Source organism: Siphateles boraxobius, unplaced genomic scaffold (genome assembly GCF_051911475.1).
Source record: "Siphateles boraxobius isolate OS27281-9 unplaced genomic scaffold, OSU_SipBor_1 240, whole genome shotgun sequence".
In the NCBI taxonomy this organism is placed as follows: Eukaryota; Metazoa; Chordata; class Actinopteri; order Cypriniformes; family Leuciscidae; genus Siphateles; species Siphateles boraxobius.
This window is the reverse complement of record NW_027508856.1, coordinates 396,281-410,000: the sequence shown is the minus strand read 5'-3', so window position 1 is coordinate 410,000 and position 13,720 is coordinate 396,281. Positions and strand designations below refer to the sequence as shown.

The window sequence follows — 13,720 nt, the reverse complement described above, 5'->3', positions numbered from 1 at the left end:
ATAGAAGGATCATGTGGTGCTGTACCTGAACACTGGCTTTCAACACATGAGGAGAGATCCCAGCGCCGGCCGGGGGGAGATTCTTACTGGTCACCAGAGCCCATGAGAATGCCTGCGGTGACATCACACACATCATCACAGCGCCACACACACACACACACACACACACACACACACACACACGGTACCTTGGGCAGCTCTGGGGTGTGAGGGGGCGGAGTCAGGGTGGGGATGGGGGTGGAGCCTCTCTCCTCCTGCAGTTTATCTTCAGGCTCCGCCTCTGACATATGTAGCTCCGCCTCTGTGACAAGCTCCATCTCTGTCTCCTGATTGGCCAGCGGCTCTGGCTGGGACTCGGGCTCCGCCTCAGGCTCCGCCTCCTCCTGCTGCTCCTCCACTCCATTACTGTGGAACATTGAACACCGTCAATTAAGCAGCAACTCGTTTAATGCCACAGACGCGAGTGGAAGTGCATGCTGGGACCTGACAGAAGGTGCGAGTGGAAGAGGTGCATGCTGCGACCTGACAGAAGGTGCGAGTGGAAGAGGTGCATGCTGGGACCTGACAGAAGGTGCGAGTGGAAGAGGTGCATGCTGCGACCTGATAGAAGGTGCTAGTGGAAGAGGTGCATGCTGGGACCTGACAGAAGGTGCGAGTGGAAGAGGTGCATGCTGGGACCTGACAGAAGGTGCGAGTGGAAGAGGTGCATGCTGGGACCTGACAGAAGGTACGAGTGGAAGAGGTGCATGCTGGGACGTGCATGCTGGGACCTGACAGAAGGTGCGAGTGGAAGAGGTGCATGCTGCGACCTGACAGAAGGTGCGAGTGGAAGAGGTGCATGCTGGGACCTGACAGAAGGTGCGAGTGGAAGAGGTGCATGCTGGGACCTGACAGAAGGTGCGAGCGGAAGAGGTGCATGCTGGGACGTGCATGCTGGGACCTGACAGAAGGTGCGAGTGGAAGAGGTGCATGCTGGGACCTGACAGAAGGTGCGAGTGGAAGAGGTGCATGCTGCGACCTGACAGAAGGTGCGAGTGGAAGAGGTGCATGCTGGGACCTGACAGAAGGTGCGAGCGGAAGAGGTGCATGCTGCGACCTGACAGAAGGTGCGAGCGGAAGAGGTGCATGCTGGGACCTGACAGAAGGTGCGAGTGGAAGAGGTGCATGATGGGACCTGACAGAAGGTGCGAGCGGAAGAGGTGCATGCTGCGACCTGACAGAAGGTGCGAGTGGAAGAGGTGCATGCTGGGACCTGACAGAAGGTGCGAGTGGAAGAGGTGCATGCTGGGACCTGACAGAAGGTGCGAGTGGAAGAGGTGCATGATGGGACCTGACAGAAGGTGCGAGTGGAAGAGGTGCATGCTGCGACCTGACAGAAGGTGCGAGTGGAAGAGGTGCATGCTGGGACCTGATAGAAGGTACGAGTGGAAGAGGTGCATTCTGCGACCTGATAGAAGGTGCGAGTGGAAGAGGTGCATGCTGGGACCTGATAGAAGGTGCGAGTGGAAGAGGTGCATGCTGCGACCTGATAGAAGGTGCGAGTGGAAGAGGTGCATGCTGGGACCTGATAGAAGGTGCGAGTGGAAGAGCTGCATGCTGGGACCTGATAGAAGGTGCGAGTGGAAGAGGTGCATGCTGGGACCTGATAGAAGGTACGAGTGGAAGAGGTGCATGCTGCGACCTGATAGAAGGTGCGAGTGGAAGAGGTGCATGCTGGGACCTGACAGAAGGTGCCAGTGGAAGAGGTGCATGCTGGGACCTGACAGAAGGTGCGAGTGGAAGAGGTGCATGCTGGGACCTGACAGAAGGTGCGAGTGGAAGAGGTGCATGCTGGGACCTGACAGAAGGTGCGAGTGGAAGAGGTGCATGCTGGAACCTGACAGAAGGTGCGAGTGGATGAGGTGCATGCTGGGACCTGACAGAAGGTGCGAGTGGAAGAGGTGCATGCTGCGACCTGACAGAAGGTGCGAGTGGAAGAGGTGCATGCTGGGACCTGACAGAAGCTGCGAGTGGAAGAGGTGCATGCTGGGACCTGACAGAAGGTGCGAGTGGAAGAGGTGCATGCTGGGACCTGACAGAAGGTGCGAGTGGAAGAGGTGCATGCTGGGACCTGACAGAAGGTGCGAGTGGAAGAGGTGCATGCTGGGACCTGACAGAAGGTGCGAGTGGAAGAGGTGCATGCTGGGACCTGACAGAAGGTGCGAGTGGAAGAGGTGCATGCTGGAACCTGACAGAAGGTGCGAGTGGATGAGGTGCATGCTGGGACCTGACAGAAGGTGCGAGTGGAAGAGGTGCATGCTGCGACCTGACAGAAGGTGCGAGTGGAAGAGGTGCATGCTGGGACCTGACAGAAGCTGCGAGTGGAAGAGGTGCATGCTGGGACCTGACAGAAGCTGCGAGTGGAAGAGGTGCATGCTGGGACCTGACAGAAGGTGCGAGTGGAAGAGGTGCATGATGGGACCTGACAGAAGGTGCGAGTGGAAGAGGTGCATGCTGGGACCTGACAGAAGGTGCGAGTGGAAGAGGTGCATGCTGGGACCTGACAGAAGGTGCGAGTGGAAGAGGTGCATGCTGGGACCTGTCAGAAGGTGCGAGTGGAAGAGGTGCATGCTGGGACCTGACAGAAGGTGCGAGTGGAAGAGGTGCATGCTGGGACCTGACAGAAGGTGCGAGTGGAAGAGGTGCATGCTGGGACCTGACAGAAGGTGCGAGTGGAAGAGGTGCATGCTGGGACCTGACAGAAGGTGCGAGTGGAAGAGGTGCATGCTGGGACCTGACAGAAGGTGCGAGTGGAAGAGGTGCATGCTGCGACCTGACAGAAGGTGCGAGTGGAAGAGGTGCATGCTGGGACCTGACAGAAGGTGCGAGTGGAAGAGGTGCATGCTGGGACCTGACCGAAGGTGCGAGTGGAAGAGGTGCATGCTGGGTACCTGACAGGGGTGGGCGGCTCGTAGTAGGAGGGGCTGCTGGGATGGTCCTGTACCGATACAGGAGAAGCGTCAGTCTCTACCTGCTCCTCTTCCTCCTCCTCCTCCTCCTCCTCTTCCTCAGACTCTACACACACACACACACACACACACACACACACACACACACACACTTCAAACTTCGGTGTCGCAGACTTCTGTAAATAATCTCAATGACCCCAAAGAGAGTGTGATCGATATCATATGCCTACTTTACAGTTACATTTCTATTCACTCACAAATGCAACCAAACCAAAACATGAACATTTAATTAAACTTTCTGAATATTGCAAATCCAGTATTCAAATTGGGGGGGGGGGGGGTACAGTTTAGTTTAAATACTAGAGGAGGAAAAACAAAAACAAACACGAGATCATCAAAAATGATCAGTCTTCAAAAATACAGACAGTAAAAGAAATTTCAAGTTTTGAAACGAACAATCCAGATAGATCTGCGAACGGATTCATGTTAAAACGATCGGTGACACAAACATGATCTTTTACCTGAATGAGTTTTTCTTCTGTGGAACATTAAAGAATATTATATTCTGATGAATGTCTCCATTAAATTAAATGTTTTTTGTCCATTTAATGTAAGTCAATAGGGTCACACGTTGTTGGTTTAGTAGTTTTACCTCCCAGTTCAGCCTCAGAGTCTCCGAACACCTCCTCCTCATAGCGGAAGATGTCATTGTGGACGTAGAACTTGTTGACAGCAGAGCCCTGCCACACACACACACACACACACACACACACTCACTCAGTACCTGTTGAATGCTTCTCTGATGCATATCATCACACACACCAGAAACCATATCAGCTCAAAACACACTTTCAGACAGCAGTGAGTGTTTGAAAATCTTCCGTCTGTGATCCGATGTGGATTCTGATCACCATAAGGCAGAAATATTTATACGCGATGCAAAAGACTATGTGTGCTAACCATTACCATAGTAAACATGGTAAATATGACCGCTTGAAGAAATCAGACAAATCATAGGCGATCACACTCGTGTTATTTTATCTGTCAGTACGTCTCGTCTCTTTATACCGGACAGTCTGATGTCCATATTTAGCTCCACATGTGTCATAATAAAGCTTCTCTGTTTCTCTGACTGATAATATAACTGTACTGGGAGCGAGAGCTAAAGCTCCTCAGGGCGCATTTTTCGGGGCATATTTGTAGAAATGATTCTTTCTAAATCTAATGTAAACATACTGTTCTGTGATTAAATAAACAAAAGTGACAATAAACAACACTCACGTATTGTAAACCTGTGATAAAACATTGATGCTTGGGTTTTCAATCTTTAAAGGGGACAAATCATGAAAATCGGACTTTTCCCGTGTGTAAGTGCCGTAACCCGGTGCTTCGACCAACTGAGAAAACATGAAAAGTGAAACCCAGTAACTTTGTTCTGGTGAGTCTTTCTCTGAGAGTGTGTCAAAAAATAAGCCGATCCGATTTCTCTCCATCTGGCATATGAAGAGGATCTTATTATAATATTCCCGGCCCTTAATCTGCACATTTATAATATTACCGGCTCTTAATCTGCACATTTATAATATTACCGGCTCTTAATCTGCACGTTTATAATATTACCGGCTCTTAAAGCTCCAGTAGGTCACTTTTGTAAACAAATATTTGTTAAAACTGTCATTATGTCCTGAAAGTAGAATATGAGACAGATAATCTGTGAAAAAAAATCAAGCTCCTCTGGCTCCTCCCTGTGGTCCTACTGCCATTTGCAGAAATACACCGCTCCCGGTCAGAAACAACCAATCAGAGCCAGGAGGAATGTCTTAGCAGTGTCAATCACACTCGTGTACGCGCTGATCACCCCTCTCTTGCACAGCGCGAGCGCGTACCGTCGTTCGTGACTCTCCTGTTCAAACTCGTTCATCCAAATGAATGAATCTTTTTTCGAGTCATTTCGTTCATTCAACGAACGAAATGACTCAAAAAAAGATTTGTTCATTTTGATGAACGAGTTCGAACAGGATTACGAACGTGCATCACAGAACAGAGCAAGGCCAGCATTTGTGCTTATAAAACTTAAAGTTTTGTATTTATTTTTGAAATGACCGATCGTTTCGCTAGATAAGACCCTTATTCATCGTCTGGTATCGTTTAAAGCCCTTTGAAGCTGCGCTGAAACTGTCATTTGGTCCTCGAAACGTTTGTGTCCTATTGAAGTCCATTATATGGAGAAAAAGCCTGGAATGTTTTCATCAAAAACCTTCATTTTTTTTCGACTGAAGAAAGAAAGACATGGACATCTTGGATGACATGGGGGTGAGTAAATTATCAGCAAAAGCTTTTTTAAAAGTGAACTAATCCTTTAACGTTATCTTACTAGCTATTTATAACTTATAGAAAGAGTGCAACGTTATAAAGTTACATGTATTGCAAAATACATAATGAGGGATGGAGGGAGGAGCTGTGGAGGGAGGAGCTGTGGGGGACGAGCTGTGGGGGACGAGCTGTGGGGGACGAGCTGTGGGGGACGAGCTGTGGGGGACGAGCTGTGGGGGACGAGCTGTGGGGGACGAGCTGTGGGGGACGAGCTGTGGGGGACGAGCTGTGGGGGACGAGCTGTGGGGGACGAGCTGTGGGGGAGGAGCTGTGGGGGAGGAGCTGTGGAGGGAGGAGCTGTGGGGGAGGAGCTGTGGAGGGAGGAGCTGTGGAGGGAGGAGCTGTGGGGGAGGAGCTGTGGAGGGAGGAGCTGTGGAGGGAGGAGCTGTGGAGGGAGGAGCTGTGGGGGAGGAGCTGTGGAGGGAAGAGCTGTGGGGGAGGAGCTGTGGAGGGAGGAGCTGTGGAGGGAGGAGCTGTGGGGGGAGGAGCTGTGGGGGAGGAGCTGTGGAGGGAGGAGCTGTGGGGGAGGAGCTGTGGGGGAGGAGCTGTGGGGGAGGAGCTGTGGGGGAGGAGCTGTGGAGGGAGGAGCTGTGGAGGGAGGAGCTGTGGAGGGAGGAGCTGTGGGGGAGGAGCTGTGGAGGGAGGAGCTGTGGAGGGAGGAGCTGTGGAGGGAGGAGCTGTGGGGGAGGAGCTGTGGGGGAGGAGCTGTGGGGGAGGAGCTGTGGAGGGAGGAGCTGTGGGGGAGGAGCTGTGGGGGAGGAGCTGTGGGGGAGGAGCTGTGGAGGGAGGAGCTGTGGAGGGAGGAGCTGTGGAGGGAGGAGCTGTGGGGGAGGAGCTGTGGAGGGAGGAGCTGTGGAGGGAGGAGCTGTGGAGGGAGGAGCTGTGGGGGAGGAGCTGTGGAGGGAGGAGCTGTGGAGGGAGGAGCTGTGGGGGAGGAGCTGTGGGGGAGGAGCTGTGGAGGGAGGAGCTGTGGGGGAGGAGCTGTGGGGGAGGAGCTGTGGAGGGAGGAGCTGTGAAGGGAGGAGCTGTGGAGGGAGGAGCTGTGGAGGGAGGAGCTGTGGAGGGAGGGCTGTAGCGCAGCAGAGAGCAAGGGGGTTGGACCTGTAAGTTGTGCTTGTTCAAAATTTCAGGCTAAGTCAAAATTTTCTCAAAACTCCCTACTGCAACTTTAATCTGCACATTTATAATATTACCGGCCCTTAATCTGCACGTTTATAATATTACCGGCTCTTAATCTGCACGTTTATAATATTACCGGCTCTTAATCTGCACGTTTATAATATTACCGGCTCTTAATCTGCACGTTTATAATATTACCGGCTCTTAATCTGCACGTTTATAATATTACCGGCTCTTAATCTGCACATTTATAATATTACCGGCCCTTAATCTGCACGTTTATAATATTACCGGCTCTTAATCTGCACGTTTATAATATTACCGGCTCTTAATCTGCACGTTTATAATATTACCGGCCCTTAATCTGCACATTTATAATATTACCGGCCCTTAATCTGCACGTTTATAATATTACCGGCCCTTAATCTGCACGTTTATAATATTACCGGCTCTTAATCTGCACGTTTATAATATTACCGGCTCTTAATCTGCACGTTTATAATATTACCGGCTCTTAATCTGCACGTTTATAATATTACCGGCTCTTAATCTGCACGTTTATAATATTACCGGCTCTTAATCTGCACGTTTATAATATTACCGGCTCTTAATCTGCACGTTTATAATATTACCGGCTCTTAATCTGCACATTTATAATATTACCGGCCCTTAATCTGCACGTTTATAATATTACCGGCTCTTAATCTGCACGTTTATAATATTACCGGCTCTTAATCTGCACGTTTATAATATTACCGGCCCTTAATCTGCACGTTTATAATATTACCGGATCTTAATCTGCACGTTTATAATATTACCGGCCCTTAATCTGCACGTTTATAATATTACCGGATCTTAATCTGCACGTTTATAATATTACCGGCCCTTAGAGAGGGGCTTTGGCTTCACTTTTCAGGACTTGCATGGCACACTTGTTCTGGCCCGACGGTGGAAACGCAGTGTGGTTTCGGGCTCGGTGCTACAGGTCCGAGGCTATTGGCCCCACCCGGCCCGTTAAAAAAAGCCCTGTGTTACACTGACACACACACCTCAGGAGCGAGGACGAAGGTCTGCATGAACCTCCTCATGGGTCTTCCACTGTTGGACAGCTCTCCCATCACCTGCACCACCACTCCGTCCCCCAGGGTGGCGTGAGCGTCAACATGACGGATCTTAGTGTGGCACTCGCTGAACTGCAGCGACATCACCTTCTTATGGATCTCCTACACACACACACACACACACACACACTCTCTCAAATCAGCTGTATTTCTACAGTGATTTATCCAATACAGACAGATTCAAAGCAGATTCACAGTAAAATAACACAATCAATGATGCACAAGTTAAAGGGATAGTTCACCCAAAAATGAAAATTATCCCATGATTTACTCTCCCTAAAGTCATCCTAGGTGTATATGACATTCTTCTTTCATACGAATACAATCAGAGTTATATAATAAACACCCTGACGCTTCCAAGCTTTATAATGGCAGTGAGTGTCTGTTTCTGTTTTGAAGTCCATAAAAGTGCATCTATCCATGATTAAAGTGCATCTATCCATGATTAAAGTGCATCTATCCATGATTAAAGTGCATCTATCCATGATTAAAGTGCATCTATCCATGATTAAAGTGCATCTATCCATGATTAAAGTGCATCTATCCATGATTAAAGTGCATCTATTCATGATTAAAGTGGTCCACAGGCTCCGGGGATTAATAACGGCCTTCTGAAGTGAAGCGATGTGTTTGTGTAAGAAAAATATTCATTTACATTTATTCATTTAGCAGACGCTTTTATCCAAAGCGACTTACAAATGAGAACAATAGAAGCAGTTAAACTAACAGTAGGACAACAATACTTAATTGCTATAACCCCTCTCAGTTTAATTTAACACAGGTTGTTTTTTTGTTGTTGTTGTTTTTTGTAGTAAAATAGAATAGAAGAGAAGAGAAAGTGTTAGTATTACTGGATCAAGTGCTGCCGAAAAAGATACGTCTTCTTATTTCATATTTATATTCATATTTAACACTTAAAGTAAAATTCTAGCTTCCGGCCAAACAAACATACGCTGTCTACTTACGCATAATGCGCAACTCATGAAGTCAGAAGTTGCGGCGCGTTTCATGGCGTCAGAAGTAGCGTAGCGCTTCATGGCGTCAGAAGTAGCGTAGCGCTTCATGGCGTCAGAAGTAGCGTAGCGCTTCATGGCGTCAGAAGTAGCGTAGCGCTTCATGGCGTCAGAAGTAGCGTAGCGCTTCATGGCGTCAGAAGTAGCGTAGCGCTTCATGGCGTCAGAAGTAGCGTAGCGCTTCATGGCGTCAGAAGTAGCGTAGCGCTTCATGGCGTCAGAAGTAGCGTAGCGCTTCATGGCGTCAGAAGTAGCGTAGCGCTTCATGGCGTCAGAAGTAGCGTAGCGCTTCATGGCGTCAGAAGTAGCGTAGCGCTTCATGGCGTCAGAAGTAGCGTAGCACGTCATGGCGTCAGAAGTAGCGTAGCACGTCATGAAGTCAGAAGTAGCGTAGCGCGTCATGACGTCAGAATTAGCGTAGCGCGTCATGACGTCAGAATTAGCGTATCATGACGTCAGAAGTAGCGTAGCGCGTCATGACGTCAGAAGTAGCGTAGCGCGTCATGACGTCAGAATTAGCGTAGCGCGTCATGACTTCAGAAGTAGCGTGTCATGACGTCAGAAGTAGCGTAGCATGGCGTCAGAAGTAGCGTAGCGCTTCATGGCGTCAGAAGTAGCGTAGCGCTTCATGGCGTCAGAAGTAGCGTAGCGCTTCATGGCGTCAGAAGTAGCGTAGCGCTTCATGGCGTCAGAAGTAGCGTAGCGCTTCATGGCGTCAGAAGTAGCGTAGCGCTTCATGGCGTCAGAAGTAGCGTAGCGCTTCATGGCGTCAGAAGTAGCGTAGCGCTTCATGGCGTCAGAAGTAGCGTAGCACGTCATGGCGTCAGAAGTAGCGTAGCACGTCATGAAGTCAGAAGTAGCGTAGCGCGTCATGACGTCAGAATTAGCGTAGCGCGTCATGACGTCAGAATTAGCGTAGCGCGTCATGACGTCAGAATTAGCGTATCATGACGTCAGAAGTAGCGTAGCGCGTCATGACGTCAGAAGTAGCGTAGCGCGTCATGACGTCAGAATTAGCGTAGCGCGTCATGACTTCAGAAGTAGCGTGTCATGACGTCAGAAGTAGCGCGTCATGACGTCAGAAGTAGCGTAGCGCGTCATGACGTCAGAAGTAGCGTAGCGCGTCATGACGTCAGAAGTAGCGTAACGCGTCATGACGTCAGAAGTAGCGTAACGCGTCATGACGTCAGAGGTAGCGTAGCGCGTCATGACGTCAGAAGTAGCGTAACGCGTCATGACGTCAGAAGTAGCGTAGCGCACGATGTCAGAAGTAGCGTAGCGCATCATGACGTCAGAAGTAGCTTAGCGCGTCATGACATAGCACAAATATCAGTAGTGCGTCGCATTACTCACGCGTCACACTAAAGTCAAATCCATATGTTCGTTAGGCCGGAAGCTAGGTATTCTACATAATAAAGTTTTAAATATGTGAATGATGGACGGATGCACTTTAATCATGGCTAGATGCACTTTTATAGACTTTAAAACAGAAACGGCCATTCACTGCCATTATAAAGCTTGGAAGTGTCAGGGTGTTTATTATATAACTCTGATTGTATTCGTATGAAAGAAGTCATCAGGGTTCGATCACCTTTTCCAAGGTCAAATTCAAGCTCTTTTCAAGCACTTTCAAGGTCCATTTTAAAGCTTTTTCCAGCACCTTACACCACCGTAAATTACATACCAATACATAGTCAAACTTATTATTTAGTGTTTTTATCTCATTAAAAGAGATAATGCTATAAACAGACAAAATTGTGTATAGCAGAAGGATCAGATATTTAAGCAAATCACAAGTTTTATTTTTCAAAATGTATCACTGTCTACAGTAAGTAGATAATGCCTATGAATAATACTTTTCATTATATTAATGTCCAAATATTGCTTCCCAGATAATATGATTTTCAGGCTGTAAAACTGAAGAAATTTCAAGGTCTGAAAATATGAAGACAGGATTTGAACAGAAATATTTTACAGGCCTTGGTTTTGGGACACATTCTTGATATAGACAAGGTTTGAACAAAATCTGAGATAGTGAAACAACTGTAATTCAATTTTAACCCAGAAGACTCTGACAGTGCACACTGCCTGATAAATAGACTATATTAATAAAATAATAATAATAAAAAAGTAATTCATTGCTAATACATATATTTATCTACTGGAATAGAGCAGTGTAAATATTGCATAAGGACATCCTCAACCTTACAGTCGGCTACTTGTATGACACTCCATCTGACACGATTTCTGTTTAGCAATCAGCGATTGTTATGCATTGGACTAACGCTTGCAGGTTTTAATTTGCGGGTAGCTAACGTTATAGTTACTGTGCTGTAACTCTAGCTATGTTCACTGCATCCACAAATGAACGTGCCATAACGGACATCCAATACTAACATTACATTATCACACCAAGTACTTTACTTCTGACCACTTCATGCATTTTCTGTGATTGGATCGTGAAAAGACCAGGAGTAAAGGCCCTCCGAAACGCATCCGAGACGGGTTTGAATCCGATCACTCAAACCCCTTCAGGAGGAGATCTTGGCCACTTTACAGACGAAACTGGACAAGTGTAAATGCATCTGGTTGTTGAAACCACATGTAGATTTTACTCCTCTCAAAAAAGCTAAAAAATAAACATGTGAGAGTGTGTTATAGGCTATATGTAATGTTATAGCCAGATATGACGGCGCTACTGCAACACGCATCACCGCAGATGAAAAGCTCTATTCATCAAGCGAACGAGCAAACTATCGCAAATCACAGTGAAATTAAGTCGCAGACGCTTAACACACAATCATTAAAAGTAAAGAAACGAAATGATCTCACCAGTGCTGTTGCCACTCTCTTATTGCGGTCTTAGATTTTGATTTTAGCTGATGATCAATAAAATGCAGCTCATATCTGTTGCTTTCGGTGACGTGAACTCCATTAAATCTGCATATAGCGCGGGAATTGAAGATCGGATTTATATCCGTTTTCCGAAAACACATTTATGTGACCAGGTGTAAATGGAATCGTTTTGATAAATCAGATAGCTATCCGATCTGAGAAACGCATGGAGTGGCCAGGTGTAAACAGCCACTAATGGCCCGTTCAGACAGGACGCGGAATGCTGCGCTATGACACCCGTTTATTTCTATGGCTTGCGCCGCGCGAGGGCGTTTTGTTGCCGAGTCGACCAAAGCGGAGTGCAGCATCTCGAGCGCACGCCGCGTCAAAGTTAAAAATAGTTAAACTTTTGGCGCTGCGCTCTGTGACGATTACCTGCGCGGCACCCAAACAAGCGCGGAAATCAAAATGAAATCTCCGCCTACTTTTGCTCTGGCAGCGTAGCGCAAATCGCTTTGTATCTGAAGGATTACATTTCATTTCTCCATTTAGGCCTAATAAACGAACTATTCGGTCAGATAGGATAGATACAATTTCAAGCATTTTATCCAAAATTTAAGCACTTTTAAAACCTTGAAAACACAAAATCAAAATTCAAGCATTTTCAAGGATTTCAAGCACCCGTACGAACCCGGAGTCATACACATCTAGGATGACTTGAGGGAGAGTAAATCATGGGCTAAATTTAATTTTTGGGTGAACTATCCCTTTAATGAAGGTGCTGATCGTCCCGTCACAGAGGAGATCATGTGATGTCATCTGTCAATCAATACTCGTGTGTAACTGACATCACGATTTGGCTGAGTGTGTTAACTTTTAATCATATAGGCTTAGGCTAAGAAAAGATTGGGAAAGGTTTCAAAGCTCCACAGATGAAGATAAGGATGAAGACTCACCGCCTGCCCGAACACGGCCTCCTCTGGTTTCCCACTGCCGTCCAGCCCACCGTGAACATATGAGGAGTTCCTGCCGTAAAACCTGCTCAACACAAACACCCATCAGACGATCAGCCTGGCTTCAGCTGCGGTGACCTCTGACCCCTGACCTCTCACCTGTGCAGGTAATCCGGCGCTTTATTCAGAAGTGTGTAGTACTGCCGTACAAACTCGCGTCCTACGAGCAGGGGGCTCGGCTTCTCCATCACCATCTCTCTCTCACACACACACACACACACACACACACAAAGACACTCACACACTCTCTCTACAACATAAACACAAACGAGATAGAGAAACAAAGCAGAACATGAGAACTTTATTTACAGGAGAATCTGTCAGAGAAGAGACAGACAGTGGACAGAGACAGAACAACAGACTAATAAAAAGACAGTCATATAGATAGATAGATAGATAGATAGATAGATAGATAGATAGATAGATAGATAGATAGATAATTGATGAGGTGATGTGAAGATAGATGTACGTGCACGTGCGCGCGGCACACAGACAATAGCTTGCTTTAGCTTCTTGCTAACGATCTGAAACTCACCTAATGTGTCGGATTCCGTGAACCCCGCGCTGACGCCTCGCTCGCACGCACTCTCGGCACACACTCGAGCGAGCGACGATCGCAAGACGCCCTCTTTATCCGCGAAAAACCTCCGACTGCAGCCGAAGCGAAACACACACAGAGACGCCGACGTGCGCGTCCACTGCCCTCACCTCTCGCTCTCGCGCGTGCACACGTGACGCACAAGAACGCGACTTCCCGCCGCGGGCATGACCAAAACGCGCGTCAAAGAAATTTTTTATTTGAGGTGAAGAATTTTCGAGAAGCGTTTTTAGAAGAATGGCAAGTTAAGTGGAACACTGAAAAAAGATTTAATTTCTTTACAGCTTAATGAATAAAGTAATTATAAACATAAGCTAATAGTACCGTATAGCTAGGAAAGAAGAGGTTATTTACTACAGAATTTATTCTTTTATAAAGGTTAATTCCCATTTAAGATAAAATAATAGGAAAGCATCCAAATGGATTGTGTGAACAATGTTAGGTTGAGGAGACTGTTTCATGCAATTACTGAATGTAATTGGATTAAAAGGATTGGTATGATAGAAGAAATAAGGAAAAATTAAGTTTGGGAATTAAGCTTTAACAAATTGGTTAAGTGAGATGAACAGTAAAGCTTTCTTTGATTTAATTAGAGGGACAGGGCTAATGAATAGAATTTAAAGTGGCCCTTTTACGAAGTATTGATTTTGTTTTTGGGATACTAGAATATGCTTTCATGCTTGATTGTCCAAAAAAACAC

At 47.2% G+C, this 13,720-nt stretch overlaps 1 protein-coding gene across 1 annotated transcript in view; it reads right to left on the bottom strand.

The window, feature by feature from the left end:
• The window catches only part of g3bp2b (G3BP stress granule assembly factor 2b), a 24,892-nt gene extending 11,703 nt beyond the window's left edge, over nt 1-13,189 (bottom strand). The window contains exons 1-8 of the mRNA XM_077241870.1: nt 12,958-13,189; nt 12,522-12,672; nt 12,366-12,447; nt 7,490-7,663; nt 3,601-3,688; nt 2,931-3,054; nt 189-405; nt 26-112 (exon numbers count right to left, since the gene is read on the bottom strand). Coding sequence (XP_077097985.1) covers nt 26-112; nt 189-405; nt 2,931-3,054; nt 3,601-3,688; nt 7,490-7,663; nt 12,366-12,447; nt 12,522-12,616 — 867 coding nt within the window. The 5' untranslated portion in view covers nt 12,617-12,672; nt 12,958-13,189. The remainder of the gene's footprint in view (nt 1-25; nt 113-188; nt 406-2,930; nt 3,055-3,600; nt 3,689-7,489; nt 7,664-12,365; nt 12,448-12,521; nt 12,673-12,957) is intronic.
• Nucleotides 13,190-13,720: the final 531 nt, after the last annotated feature.